The 15233-nt window shown below is 37.9% G+C and overlaps 1 protein-coding gene across 1 annotated transcript in view; it reads left to right on the forward strand.

The window, feature by feature from the left end:
• The window catches only part of LOC128693378 (rabankyrin-5), a gene marked incomplete at its 5' end in the record, with an annotated part of 165089 nt that overhangs the window by 53301 nt on the left and 96555 nt on the right, over positions 1-15233 (forward strand). Inside the window, 1 exon segment of the mRNA XM_070097281.1 lies at positions 4525-4676. Coding sequence (XP_069953382.1) covers positions 4525-4676 — 152 coding nt within the window.

The following is a 15233-nucleotide window of genomic DNA, read 5'->3' on the forward strand; positions in this document are numbered from 1 at the left end:
CTAGGGTTACTTCCCTTCTTTGTCTTTTAATGCCACTAGGACCAGCTTGAGAATCACTGGACCCCTGTCTCACAAAAATAACTGTCCAGAGTGCTCTGTTTCTGGCATCTCTTTAAGATTTCCCTGAAGTGGGACAGGGTTTCGTCACTAAACATGTTGCAGAGTTCAAAGTCCTGGAAGTTACTCCCTCCCAAGCCTTACCTTCAAGGCTTATGCAATGGAGGATAGTGAAGTGATTCCTTCAGAATTGTCGTAGGGTCAACTGAGTGTCCGATGTCACTTCAAAGCTCTTTTGAAACACTGCTTTTGTGTACAGTTTTTTGAAGTTAGAAATGACCTGCTGGTCCATGGGCTGGAGGAGAGAAGTGGTGTTAGGAGGCAAGAACTTCACTGTGATGAAAGTGAAGTCCCTAAACACTTGGTCTTGCAAGTCTGGAGGATGTGCAGGAGCATTGTCCAGTAACAGGAGGCACTTGAGTGGCAATCTCTTTTCCAGGAGGTATTTTTTCACACTTGGGCCAAACACATCATTAACCCACTCTTTGAAAATTTGCCTTGTGACCCATGCCTTATGATTAGCTTTCCATATCACACACAATCTATTCTTCATGACATTATTTTTCTTAAACACTCTGGGATTTTCTGAGTGATACACGAGTAAAGGCTTCACTTTGAAATCCCCACTAGCATTACCACACAACAAAAGAGTATGCCTGTCTTTCATAGGCTTGTATCCTGGCAGTGCCTTTTCCTCCTGGGTAATGTAGGTCCTGTTTGGCATTTTCTTCCAAAACATGCCTGTTTCGTCACAATTAAACACTTGGAGTTTGAATCCTTCAGCCTCTATGTACCCTTGGAATTCCTGCATGAATTTTTCAGCCGCACATTTGTCAGAACTTGCAGCCTCACCATGCCTTACAACACTGTGTATGCCACTACGCTTCTTAAATCTATCAAACCATCCTTTACTGGCCATAAATTCACAAACTGCAGCACTTGTTCCAGGCATTTTCTTTGCAAGATCCTCATGCAACTGCCTTGCCTTCTCACAAATAACAGACTCTACAACACTGTCTCCCACTAATTCTTTTTCCTTAATCGACAATAATAATTTTTCCGTCTCTTCCATTATTTGTGGCCTTTGTTTAGTTAGAAAAGTTACTCCTTTTGCAACATTATCATCTTTGATTTGTTCTTTCTTTGCCAGGATGGATGCAATTGTTGATTTATTCTTGCTGTACATCCTGGCAAGTTCCACCACCTTCATACCACTCTCAGACTTTTCTATCACTTCACGCTTAACTTCCATGGTGTTTCTCGTTTTTTTACCACAGGAACTTTCTTTGGAGCCATGGTTACTTATTTCACAGTTGCACTGCAAAAAAAAAAAACACTAAAAACAATGGAAAACAAGCGAAATGTTTGGATGTATGAGCAGAAGCTTCCTCAGCCACCAAGAGACAAAGGCAAACTGACGCGCAAGCAGTCCCAGCCAGTGGATGGACGCATCCCAAACAGCCGATCACCGAATTAACTGCCGAAAACCGGGCACCGAAAAACCGGCCGATGACCGAGTTGGCTAATAACAGAACTGGCCAATAACCGGGGGTCCACTATACTATACTCCAGAAAGACAGATAAACAGAGACAGACAGACAGACATGTTTGTGTGTAACAGTGATAACAAATACAGCGAGGGTTAGCTAAACATATGAGTGAGCGTGGGTGGGTGTGCGTTGGACCTGACTAGCTTGTGCTACAAGGTCTGATGTCGTGCTCCTTCCTTCAGTGGATGTGACCTGACTAGGTGGGTCATTGGTCTAAGCTGGGGGGGGAGATGGACCTGCCTTGCATGGGCCAGTAGGCCTGCTGCAGTGTTCCTTCTTTCTTATGTATTCGGCAGGCTGGCCGCCTGGCTGGCTTTGGCTGTCTGTCTGTTTATACTATCTCTGTATCTGTCTATATCTCTGTCTATCTGTGTGTGTCTCACATGTACACATAAGTACAGTTATTATACATAGTGTAAATTACCTAGGATAACCCAAAAATTCCAGGTGAAGATAGACAGACAGACATAAATAGACAGACAGACAGATAAATAGACAGAGACAAGACATGTTTGTATGTAACAGTGATAACAAATACAGCAAGGGTTAGCTGGAGCAATGGGCATTATCAAATGTCACTGGGCTGTCAACAGTATAGGGATGCCTTTCATAACAACATGCTTCAAGGTATACGCCAGGGTATCTAAAACATTGCTGGGACCTATAAACACTTTGTATATATTTTTAGACAATAGTATATAATCCAGGCAGGTGTAAATGTTCACCTGTCAATGTGATTGTGAGTATTTGAGCACTATTTCAGTACCTAATATTAAAGTCAGAATAAAGATTTGCTATGAAATTACAAGAACTATTATAAATTGTAATTATTAGAACATAAAAGTTTATAAATTAAAATGAAAACGAGAAAAAAAGGTATATCGGCAACACTTTTTTTTATTTTTCAAAATATTCGGAGCGCCACACAAGTGAACATAGATCTACGTTTGGACAGTTTAACCCTTTCAGGGTCTGTGCCGTAGATCTACGGCTTTACGTTGAGGGTCCGAACCGTAGATCTACGCCACAAGCTCAGCTCACTCTGATAAGCTGTGAGTGGTAAATTTCTGCCTAGATATGAGAGAGTACATCCATTTGGTATGTGTGCACCACATAAAACAAATCCTGCAGCACACAGTACATAATGAGAGAAAAAAAAAAATGAGACCGTAATTTTTTATTAAAACAGCAACTTTGCAGTGTTTTATGTATGTTTTTTATAGTTTTATTTGCGATTTCTTGGTCTCATTTGATAGAACGGAAGGTATATTACAGAAACAGAGATGATTTTGATTAGTTTTAGTATTGAAAATGGCTTGAAACTGAGTTCAAAGTAGCGGAAATGTTAAATTTTTGCCGATGTTCAAGAGTAAACAAATGACCTCACACGTCTAATACATGCCAGCTGGTGGGTCTAATATACGTTCACAAATGTGCTGATATTATTTATACAATTTTTAGAATGTTGCATGACAGTAAATCTTCTATTTTTTGGTTTGAATAAAAATTCATTATGTGAATTAAAAATCAAAATGGAATTCATTTGTAAAGCCTGAAAACGTAACTAATGAAGAGAGGAAATGTTAGTTTAGTGCTAGGAATGCCTGAATTGTTTATAATGGACCCTATTTTGAACTTTGCACTAAATTGGCCAAATTACCAACTTTCAATCACTTTATTTTGTAGTTGAAACAGCCGAGTTGGCTATTTCTTGTGCTCAATCGATAGAATAGAAGTAATACTAGTGAAATATCTAAGAATTTGATCGACTGGAATAAGGTAATTGGCCTAAAATGGGAGTCAAATTCGGCAAAATCGCCAATGCCTAAATATCGCCGACACATCAAAATTCGCGAGAGCATAATTTCGTCAGTTATCGATCAAATTTCGTACTTTTTGTTTTATTACCTTCAGAAAAAGATTCTCTACTATTTCATAAGAAAAAATAACAAAATTATTTTTTGAAAATTCTTGGACACTGGTGTGCACTTTGAAATTTGGCCTCTGGACCCTGACAGGGTTAAAATTAGAACACTGTTCCACAGTTTTCCCTTACTGTTAGGTTTCTCTTGATGAAATCTGGTAATAATGTAGTAGGCTAGCAGACAGCGACTACCAGAGAGCTACAGTACTTTTCCATTGAGTGTGAATCAGAATCCTGTTAAAGGTTTCTTCTCTGGCAGCATTAATGGTACTGTACAGTAATCCCTAGATAAAAGAAGTAATGGAGAGGGGGTTTGTCCAAGTGTTCATTAAATCTGTATATCTGTTTAGCACTGTATACACAATTTACAGATCTTCTTCTTTCAACAAACTGGCCATATCCCACCGAAGCAGTGTGGCCCAAAAAGAAAAAGAAAAAAATTCTCTTTGCCACTTTAGTAATGTATACAGGATAAGGGGTTACTAGCCCTTTGCTCCTGGCATTTTAGTCGCCTCTTACGACACACATGGCTTACGGAGGAAGAATTCTGTTTCACTTCCCCATGGAGATAAGAGGAAATAAACAAGAACAAGAACTAGTAAGAAAATAAAAGAAAACCCAGAGAGGTGTATATATATATACGCTTGTATATGAATGTGTAGTGTGACCTAAATGTAAGCAGAAGTAACAAGACATACCTGAAATCTACAATTTACAGATATTCTGCAATAAACATTGAAAATAAAGGAGTTAAAAGTACAAATTAACCAGTGTGACCTAAATGTAAGTAGCAGTAGCAAGATGTACCTGATATTTTGCATATATGGTCTTCAGTTATGTTGTAAAAAACACATTTGAATCTCAGAGGTCATTTTAGGTAAATTTTTTGTTTTGTTTTATAATAATTATTTATGATACAAATTCTTCATGGAATGTATTGCCATCCATAAATATTAATCCCATTTACTTAAATTTTAAACTTTCACTTTTCAGTATGACCACAAAGGGCACAATTTTCTCCATGTTGCCATTCAGAAGAAGGACATGGAGAGTGTGTTGTTTCTGCTGAGCATCCATGTTGACATGCACACCCGCACCCAGGACCAGCTCTCTCTTACACCCCTTCATCTTGCTACTCTCTCAGGGTAAGGTTGAAGGCCATCCCTTCTTTTATAATAACATTGTTTGCAGAAGCTGTTTGCAGTATAATACTCACTACATATTATGTATGCATAACTTTATTGTTGTTTTAGGAAGAAAAGATGAGGAATAAAAACAAGGTTAAAAAGCACATTACAAAAAAATTCTTTACAAATTAGAGGAGAAGGGTGTTGAATGGAATCCAAGAGGAGTTGGCAAGTGTCATAACCATTGCAGACTTGAAACAGCTAATACATATATGACAAACTAAACACTCAAAATAAGACATAGCTCTCCTCCTGTAACTATATACAAGTAATGGCATGGAGAAAGTATACTTATAAATAACATGATGAAAGACAAAGGATTTAATTTAACCCTTTCAGTGGCCATCACATACAATTATGTCACTGAGGCCAGGGTCCTTCACGTAGCTTTAAATCATGCTCAGGTTGCTTATATAAGTTCTTTTCTTCTTTCTTTCAACACACTGGCCGTATCCCACCGAGGCGGGGTGGCCCAAAAGGAAAAACGAAAGTTTCTCCTTTTTTTTTTTTTTTTCAACAAACCGGCCGTATCCCACCACGGCAGGGTGGCCCAAAAAGAAAAACGAAAGTTTCTCTTTTTAAATTTAGTAATTTATACAGGAGAAGGGGTTACTAGCCCCTTTCTCCCAGCATTTTAGTCGCCTCTTACAACACGCATGGCTTATGGAGGAAGAATTCTGTTCCACTTCCCCATGGAGATAAGAGGAAATAAACAAGAATAAGAACTAGAAAGAAAATAGAAGAAAACCCAGAGGGGTGTGTATATATGTGCTTGTACATGTATGTGTAGTGTGACCTAAGTGTAAGTAGAAGTAGCAAGACGTACCTGAAATCTTGCATGTTCATGAGACAGAAAAAAGGACACCAGCAATCCTACCATCATGTAAAACAATTACAGGTTTTTGTTTCACAGTCATCTGGCAGGACGGTAGCAACCGCCCAGGGAGGTACTACCGTCCTGCCAAGTGAGTGTAAAACGAAAGCCTGTAATTGTTTTACATGATGGTAGGATTGCTGGTGTCCTTTTTTCTGTCTCATGAACATGCAAGATTTCAGGTACGTCTTGCTACTTCTACTTACACTTAGGTCACACTACACATACATGTACAAGCACATATATACACACCCCTCTGGGTTTTCTTCTATTTTCTTTCTAGTTCTTATTCTTGTTTATTTCCTCTTATCTCCATGGGGAAGTGGAACAGAATTCTTCCTCCGTAAGCCATGCGTGTTGTAAGAGGCAACTAAAATGCCGGGAGCAAGGGGCTAGTAACCTCTTCTCCTGTATATATTACTAAATGTAAAAGGAGAAACTTTCGTTTTTCCTTTTGGGCCACCCCGCCTCGGTGGGATACGGCCGGTGTGTTGAAAGAAGAAGAAAGACATGTATGTGTAGTGTGACCTAAGTTTAAGCAGAAGTAGCAAGATGTACCTGAAATCTTGCATGTTTATGAGACAGAAAAAAGACACCAGCAATCCTACCATCATGTAAAACAATTATACAGGTTTCCGTTTTACACTCACTTGGCAGGACGGTAGTACCTCCCTGGACGGTTGCTGTCTACCAACCTACTACCTACAACTTATATAAGTTGTGAGCAGTAAATTTTGGTCTAGACATGAGAGAATGGGTTTGTGCAATGAGTGTGCACAGTATAAAAAGATGTTGCTCCATGCAGAGCATAATGAGAAAAGCAAAACTATGACCTTGTGTTTGGTTTAAAATAACTTTGTGGTATTTAACAGGATAGTTTGTATGGTTTTATTGGCTGTTTCTTGATACCATTTATTACTGATATAGGGATGCTTTTGGTGTGTTTTAGGACAAGAAGTAGCTGGAAATTGAGCTCAAAGTAGTGAAATATTTGATTATTTTAAATTTTCCTTTTTAATGTTTTTTTTTTAATAGGTCTGATTTATTTATTGGGACACCATAAACCATGACCAGTCATTCATTGTTATATTTTTTTTATTCAAGAAATAGAGTAACTCATAATTTTGTGATTGTGAAATCAAAGTGGATGGCAGGTGTAATATAGGAGAGGCTTGGGGATGTGATTAATGAACATAGGAAATGTTTTAGTGCCAGAAATGTCTACATTGTTCATTATGGGTGACTATTTTTAAATTGGTATTTTTGGAATTTTGTATAAAATTGGTCAAATTACCCAATAAATTTATCAGAATTCGAAAATTTGGCCAATTTCACACAAAATTAAAAAAGTGCCAATTTAAAAACAACATTTCCTCTGCTTATTAGTTGCATCCCCAGCCCGCTCCTATAATATACTTGCTTTCCACGTTGAATTCTTATTCACACAAAAGATAGACAATTTACTCTGTTTCTTGGGTAATAATATATAGCCAGGAAAGATTGTTCATTGTTTACAGCATCCCAATAATTGAATCAGACATAATAAAAACCCATAAAACAGACTGGTGGTTTTAAGAGGCTTTACCTGTCCTATGGGTTATCAACAAAAATTTAATATTTCCCCTACTTTGATCTCAGTTTCAAGCTATTTCCACTCCTGAATGCAATCAAAGTCATCTCTATTTTAGTAATATGTCTATTATTCTATCAAATTGTACCAAGAAACTGAGAATAAAACCATGAAAACTACAGTAGACCATCATTTAACATGGTAGTTATGTTCCTGAAAATGCTGTACTAGGTAAAACCGTGTAAAATGAACTGAAGAACTTATGGGAAAAATAGGGTTACATTCCTGAGAGCACCAAAAACCAAAATAAAACTTTTTTTTTAGGCCTCCACCTCTTACAAAAATAAAAGTGAATATGTAATTGTAGTTCATTGTTGTGATGTATTATGTCATTTTTATTGCTTAAGACTACAAATGTAACAGAAATAATAGTATTTCTTACCTTAAATTCTGGGTGCTGGTGTTTGTGGATGATTTTGAAGAGAGTGAGAGTTATGTTGTGGCCCTACTGGGCTGAGGTGGATGGTAGAGGTTCTGGTACTGAAGTTGATGTGTCTAACTTTAAGTCATTCAGTCAGTCATTCAGTCAAGTCAGTAAGTCAAGTCATTCAGTCAATCAGTCAAGTCATTTTAAGTCAGTCAAGTCATTCAATAAGTTAAGTCATTCAGTCAAGTCAGTAAGTCAAGTCATTCAGTCAATCAGTCAAGTCATTTTAGGTTAGTCAAGTCATTCAGTAAGTCAATCAAGTCATTCAGTCAGTCAAGTCATTCAGTCAATCGAGTCATTCAGTAAGTCAGCCAAGTTATTCAGTCAAGTAATTCAGTCAGTCAAGTCAGTCAGTCAGTCAAGTCAGTCAGTCAGTAAGTCAGTCAGTCAGTCAGTCAGTCAAGTCAGTAAACTATCATTTAAGTCAGTAAGTCATTCAGTAAGGCAGTCAGTCAGTCAGTCACACAAACTTGTGTTTACCTCTTTTTATGTGTACAAAGTAACACTTCATTACAACACAGGTTATCTCTTGTCTAATATCTGTTTTCTTTGTTAATTCTAAGACTTAAATGCTTATACTGTTTCTTGCCAGTTTCAGTAACATTGGTATGCCTACTGGGTGTCATGATTGTTTGGCAGATACAAGATATAGTAATTAATAGATCAAAACACAATTCACAGTCACAAGCTTGTAGCAGAGAAGAAAGACTGGATGCATATGAAGTACGAATGCTGGGATAGTGGGGTGGTGTTGGGGGATTGCAGGGGATGGTGGGAGGTCTCCCCCGCTGAACCACAGCAAGGTGGCCACTTGAGGAAAAGGGAATTTTTTTTACCCTCCCACAAACTGAGCCATGTTAAATTAATTTTATGATGACGTGTTACGTAAAATTCTGCCGCAATTCTTCAGTGGTGCTATACCCAAATCATGCCAAATAAACTCGTGCTGAATGATGGTTTACTGTATTACTAAACACTAGTTTAAAATAACACCATTACCTCTACACAGGTAGAGGGTTATTTTTTCCATTAACCTGTTACTAGTGTTGTAACATGGGAGAGTTCAGGATTACAAAAATAAACACTAAAATTTATAATCTTTACTAATAGAAATATTTTGTATGAAAATATAACAAGGAGTCTAACTCCTACTCTTATCTTTGGTGTAGCTACTTTATACAAAGTCATACACGATATACAAAGTCACATAAACAATCAATGTAAAAGTAATTCATCATATGTCACTGCCATCTTCAGGTGTTTTACGACACTACCAATCCCAGTGTTAAGACTCTCCTTCATTGTGTCCTATGACACCACCTTGTCTCCGTGTTACAACACCCTTCTTTTATGTGTCACACGACACCCTGTTCTTCATGTCACATGCAACACCCATCTCTCTGTGTCACATGACACCCTTTGCTCCATGTTATAACACTCCTTGACTGTGGTACACCCACGACACTGCCTTGTCCCTGTGTTTTAACACTCAGTCTCTTTACGTCCTTTTCACCGCGTCATTTGACATTAACTCACTGGGTTACAACACCGACTTTTTTTTCTAAGAATACTTGTGTGTCACCTGTCACCTGACACTGACCGGGTTACCCAACCCTGAATTTCCGGGTCTGCGTCACCTGACATGCAATGCTCACCAGGTTACGCACAGCCTGGCTTCCCACGTGTCCTTGTCATGACACACAATGCTCACCAGGTTACAACACCCTGGCTTTCCACTCTACTTCTGTCTGTGTCACCTGACACAGAACACTCACCAGGTTACAACACCCTGGCTTCCCACATGTCTGTCCTCTGACACAGAGACCCACAGGTCCCTGAGGTCTGCTACAGAAGCCTAAGACAGCAGGTGTCCACTGCGTGAGGCAGTCTGGTGAACACACTCAACTGCCAGTAGATGTACACCGTAAGGCAATCTGGTGAACACTCTCAGAGGCCAGTCACCAGCAGGTGTATTCCATGAGAGTCTGGTGAACACTGTCAAGGTCAGTAGATGTCACCATCAGGTGTACTCCATGAGGCAGTCGGGTGAACACTGTCAATCAGGCCGGCTCACAAGTCCCCACATTGGGTTTGATGATGTACCCAGTGGTACAGCAGGCTGGCAGGTTAACTACTTAACCACCAGTTTGGTAGGAGGATGCAACAAAAACCATCTGAAAATACACAACAAAGTCATTATTGTAAACCATACACCTGGTCATAATTTTGTTTTTCCCATCATGCACTGCATGTGGTAGGATTTTTTTATATGGTGCACACTCACCACACAGACCCATTGTCTCATATGTAGGAGAACCAGCCCTTTCTCACAAAATTTGAAGCTGCTAGAATTTACACTTAATATTAAGACACTGACCCTGAGCTCGAAGCTGTAATATTATGGTACAGACCCCAAAAGGGTTAAGATGAGTTATTTACAAGGATATTATAAATTTTGCTAATTATTTGTACATTGCATCCCATCTGGATTGGTTAAGATGAGAGATAGGGTAAGTGATGTCACTGATATGAGGAACCAAATTTAATTCTTGGATTTTACAGAATTGTGCCAAAATTGTGAACAAAGAAATACTATGGTTGGTGCCAGGAACGAATTTTTTTTTTTTTTTAACAAGTCGGTTGTCTCCCACCGAGGCAGGGTGATCCAAAAAGAAAGAAAATCCCCAAAAAGAAAATACTTTCATCATCATTCAACACTTTCATCTGACTCACACATAATCACTGTTTTTGCAGAGGTGCTCAGAACACAACAGTTTAGAAGCATATACGTATAAAGATACACAACATATCCCTCCAAACTGCTAATATCTGGAAACCCCTCCTTTAGATATAGACAAGTCATCACTTTAACTATACATATTAATAACAGTTGACTGTTAAAGCTGAAAAATGGTATACAGAATTTAACTTTCATTCCTTTTGGGATTGACATGATACTGAATTTGTTGTCTTTGTTATCTTGTTCGTTTCCTCGGCTTTCATCATCCAGTAACTTATATAATCAGTATTACTGTATTTCCTTGTAGGTTACACCTACAGACTCTTAAGCATGCCAGCTCTTCCTGTTCCTTACTACTGCTTACCACCTTCAGAAATTTCCCATAATCCAAGTTTACCATAACTTCCATTTCCCAAGTCTCAAACCCTGGTGAAGGATAGATGGCTTCTTAATTTTATATTTGCACACCAACCATCTCCCACATAAATCCATCCGCCGACACGTCAACTCCCAAATATCTGAAAATATTCACTTCTTCCATACTCCTCCTCCCCAATTTGATATCCAATTTTTCTTTATCTAAATCATTTGATACCCTCATCACCTTATTCTTTTCTGTGTTCACTTTCAACTTTCTACCTTTACACACATTCCCAAACTCATCCACTAACGTTTGCAATTTTTCTTTAGAATCTCCCATAAGCACAGTATCATCAGCAAAAAGTAACTGTCAATTCCCATTTTGTATTTGATTTCTCATAATTTAATCCCACCCCTCTCCTGAACACCCTAGCATTTACTTCTTTTACAACCCCATCTATAAATATATTAAACAACCATGGTGACATTACACATCCCTGTCTAAGACCTACTTTTACCGGGAAGTAGTCTCCCTCTCTTTTACACACCCTAACATGAGCCTCACTATCCTCATAAAAACTCTTTACAGCATTTAGTAACTTACCACCTATTCCATATACTTGCAACATCTGCCACATTGCTCCCCTATCCACTCTATCATATACCTTTTCTAAATCCATAAATGCAATAAAAACTTCCCTACCTTTATCTAAATACTGTTCACATATATGCTTCAATGTAAACACTTGATCTACACATCCCCTACCCACTCTGAAACCTCCTTGCTTATCCACAATCCTTCATTCTGTCTTACCTCTAATTCTTTCAATAATAACCCTACTGTACACTTTTCCTGGTATACTCAGTAAACTTATTCCTCTATAATTTTTACAATCTCTTTTGTCCCCTTCCCTTTATATAAAGGGGCTATACATGCTCTCCACCAATCCCTAAGTACCTTCCCCTCTTTCATACATTTATTAAACAAAAATACCAACCACTCCAACACTATATCCTCCCCTGCTTTAAACTTTATTATTATTAGGGAACTGGAGCACAGATCCAATTCCATAGATCAAGAGCCCATCACCACATACATACTACTAATAATAATAATAATAATTATAAAAATAATAAATTATAATTATAACAATAATAATAATAATACAATGTAATAATAATAATAATAATAATACAATGTAATAATAATAATAATACAATGTAATAATAATAATAATAATAATAATAATACAATGTAATAATAATAATAATAATAATAATAATAATAATAATAATAATAATAATAATAATTGAGAAATTTCAAAAGGCTGCCAGTAGTTGGCATCACCATCAACAAAGCATTGGTAACCACTACTAGTACACTTTTCACCTGTCTAGACTTAAGAAGTCTATTAGCATTAGGTTAACTCTTTCAGGGTCGAGAGGCCCTCTCCTAAACTTGTTCTCAGGGTCGAAAATTTTTCGGAAAAAAAAAAATTTTTTTTTCTTATGAAAAGATAATCTTTTCCCAATCATAAAGACACCAAAGGTATGAAATTTGATGGAAAACTTAGGGAATTATGCTCTCGTGAAGTTAGCAGTCTTGACAATGCTTACACACCTGCGATTTCGCCCACTTTGAGCCCTATTTTCGGCCAATTCCAGTGTACTAGTCGACAAAAATCATAACTATTTCACTAGAACTCCATTTTTTCTATCGAATGAGTACAAAAAACCACCCATTTACCGAGTTCGACTATCCAATAAAGTGGTCAGAATTTAGCAATTTTGCCAATTTCACACAAATTTCAAAAGATGTCAATTTCCAAATAGGGTCCAGAATAAACAAGACAGACATTCCTGGCACTAAAATAACATTTCCTCTGTTCATTAGTCACATCCCCAGGGCTCTCTTACATTTCTCATGCTTTCCACTTTGAATTTTTATTCTCACAAAAAATAGATTTACTGTTATGCAGACTACTGCATTAATGTAGAAATGGTATAAATAATATCAGAGCACTTGTAAAAGAATATTAGGCTCACTTGCTGACACGTATTGGACGCGTAGCATGATTTGTTTACTTTTGAACTTTGGCAAAAATCGAAGATTTCTGCTACTTTGAGCTCAATTTTAAGGTACTTTTCATTGTGAAACCAATCAAAATCATCTCAATTTCTGTAATATGACTTCCATTCTATTAATTGAGACCAGGAAAACTAGAATATAACCATAAATACCATACGAAAATACAGTGCAAAGTCGCTGTTTAGAAAAAAAACACGGTCAAATTTTTTTTTTTTCCCTCATTATGCACTGTGTACTGCAGGATTTTTTTTATACTGTGCACACTGACCACATAGACCCATTCTTTCATATGTAGGCCTACCAGCTTTCTTTTTCTAGATTTGAAGGTGCTAGAATTTAGGCGTACTAGTATGTCAATAACCCTGGTGCATAAGCCATACTGGTACGTCGGAAACCCTGAAAGGGTTAAGTCTACCTGAAATGCCTCAGCATGATAGTGGCTTTTTTTGGTCCAATCATTTTATGATATGTAAACACACATTGTATCCTTTGCAAACAAATAAATATTTTATTTAAGGAACCTCCCTTGAGGGGGAAGTTTGTATCCTGAAATTTTGTTCGTATCCAGAAGCAAAAAATCGACCGAACGATGGTTCGTATCCTGAAAAATTCGCATGGTGGGGTGTTCGTAAGCCGAGGTTCCACTGTATTTTGTCATGCCTGGAATTCCACTGGGATGGATTAATTCCATTTCAGTTAATTTAAATAAGGAAAATTGACTCTTCAAATGAGCAAATCCAGATGCGAGCAAGGTCATGGAGCGGATTAAACTCGTAAGTAGAGGTTCCATTGTATTTCTATTATGTTTGTCTCATGATTTATTATTGCAAGTAATCATCATTTTTTATTCCCTGGGTCCCATTATTGTTTATTTTCAGTGTTAGATGTGCTGCATCTTCAGCAGACACAAAAGTGGTGTTTTATTGTATCCCTGGTTGTTTGGGATTTGAAGAAAATAAACTTCTGGATGCTGTTGTGATTTCTGGAGCTCCTGCAGGCATTTTCCATCCTTTGACCACTTACCAGTACTATCTCAGCTGTTTCTAAAATGTTGGCAGCACTGTTGACCCTTTTTAACCCTTTGAGGGTCAGTCATGTACATGTATGTCTTAACAGCCAGTGTCGGTCACGTACTTATATGCCAAAATTCTAGCTCCTTTAAATCTGGTAGGCCTACATATGAAAGAATGGGTCTGCATGGTCAGTGTGCACAATATAAAAAAAAGATCCTGCAGCACGCAGTGCATAATGAAGAAAAAAAAGTGTTTTTGGTTTAAAACGGTAACTTTGCAGTGTATTTTCATATGGTATTTATGGTTGTTTTCTCGTTTTCTTGGTCTCATTTGATAAAATGGAAGATATGTTACAAAAATAGAGATGATTTTGATTGGTTTCATGATAAAAAGTACAGTGGACCCCCGCATAGCGACCTTAATCCGTGCAAGAGGGCTGGCTGTTATGCGAAATGTTCGGTATGTGAATGAATTTTCCCCATAAGAAATAATGGAAATAAAATTAATCCGTGCAAGACACCCAAAAGTATGAAAAAAATTTTTTTTTACCACATGAAATGTTAATTTTAGTACACACAAACTGAAAAAGGCATGCACAATTACATGACACTTACTTTTATTGAAGATCTGGTGATGATTGATGGGATGGGAGGAGGGGAGAGAGAGTGTTAGTGTTTAGAAGGGGAATCCCCTTCCATTAAGACTTGAGGTGTCGAGTCCTTTTCTGGGGTTACTTCCCTTCTTCTTTTAATGCCACTAGGACCAGCTTCAGAGTCACTGGACTTCTTTCGCACAACATATCTGTCCATAGTGGCCTGTACCTCTCGTTCCTTTATGATTTGTCTAAAGTGGTTCACAACATTGTCATTGTAACAGTCACCAGCACGGCTTGCAATAGCTGTGTGAGGGTGATTTTCATCAAAAAAGGTTTGCACTTCAAGCCATTTTGCACACATTTCCTTAATCTTTGAAGTAGGCAATTCCTTCAATTTCTCTCTCCCCTCCTTTGAACCAGTTTCCCCAGGTCTGGCCTCTTGCTCTTGAAGTTGATCTATCAGCTCATCAGTGGTTAGTTCTTTAGTTCTTCATTGTCCTCCTCCACCAACTCTTCCACATCCTCCCCACTAACCTCCAACCCCAAGGACTTCCCCAATGCCACAATTGATTCCTCAATTGGTATACTCCTCTCAGGGTTAGCCTCAAACCCTTCAAAATCCCTTTTGTCTACACATTCTGGCCACAGTTTCTTCCAAGCAGAGTTCAAGGTCTTCTTAGTCACTCCCTCCCAAGCCTTACCTATAAGGTTTATACAATTGAGGATATTAAAGTGATCTCTCCAAAACTCTCTTAGAGTCAGTTGAGTTTCTGAGGTCACTACAAAG

The sequence above is a fragment of the Cherax quadricarinatus genome, chromosome 57 (assembly GCF_038502225.1).
Source record: "Cherax quadricarinatus isolate ZL_2023a chromosome 57, ASM3850222v1, whole genome shotgun sequence".
Lineage (NCBI taxonomy): Eukaryota > Metazoa > Arthropoda > Malacostraca > Decapoda > Parastacidae > Cherax > Cherax quadricarinatus.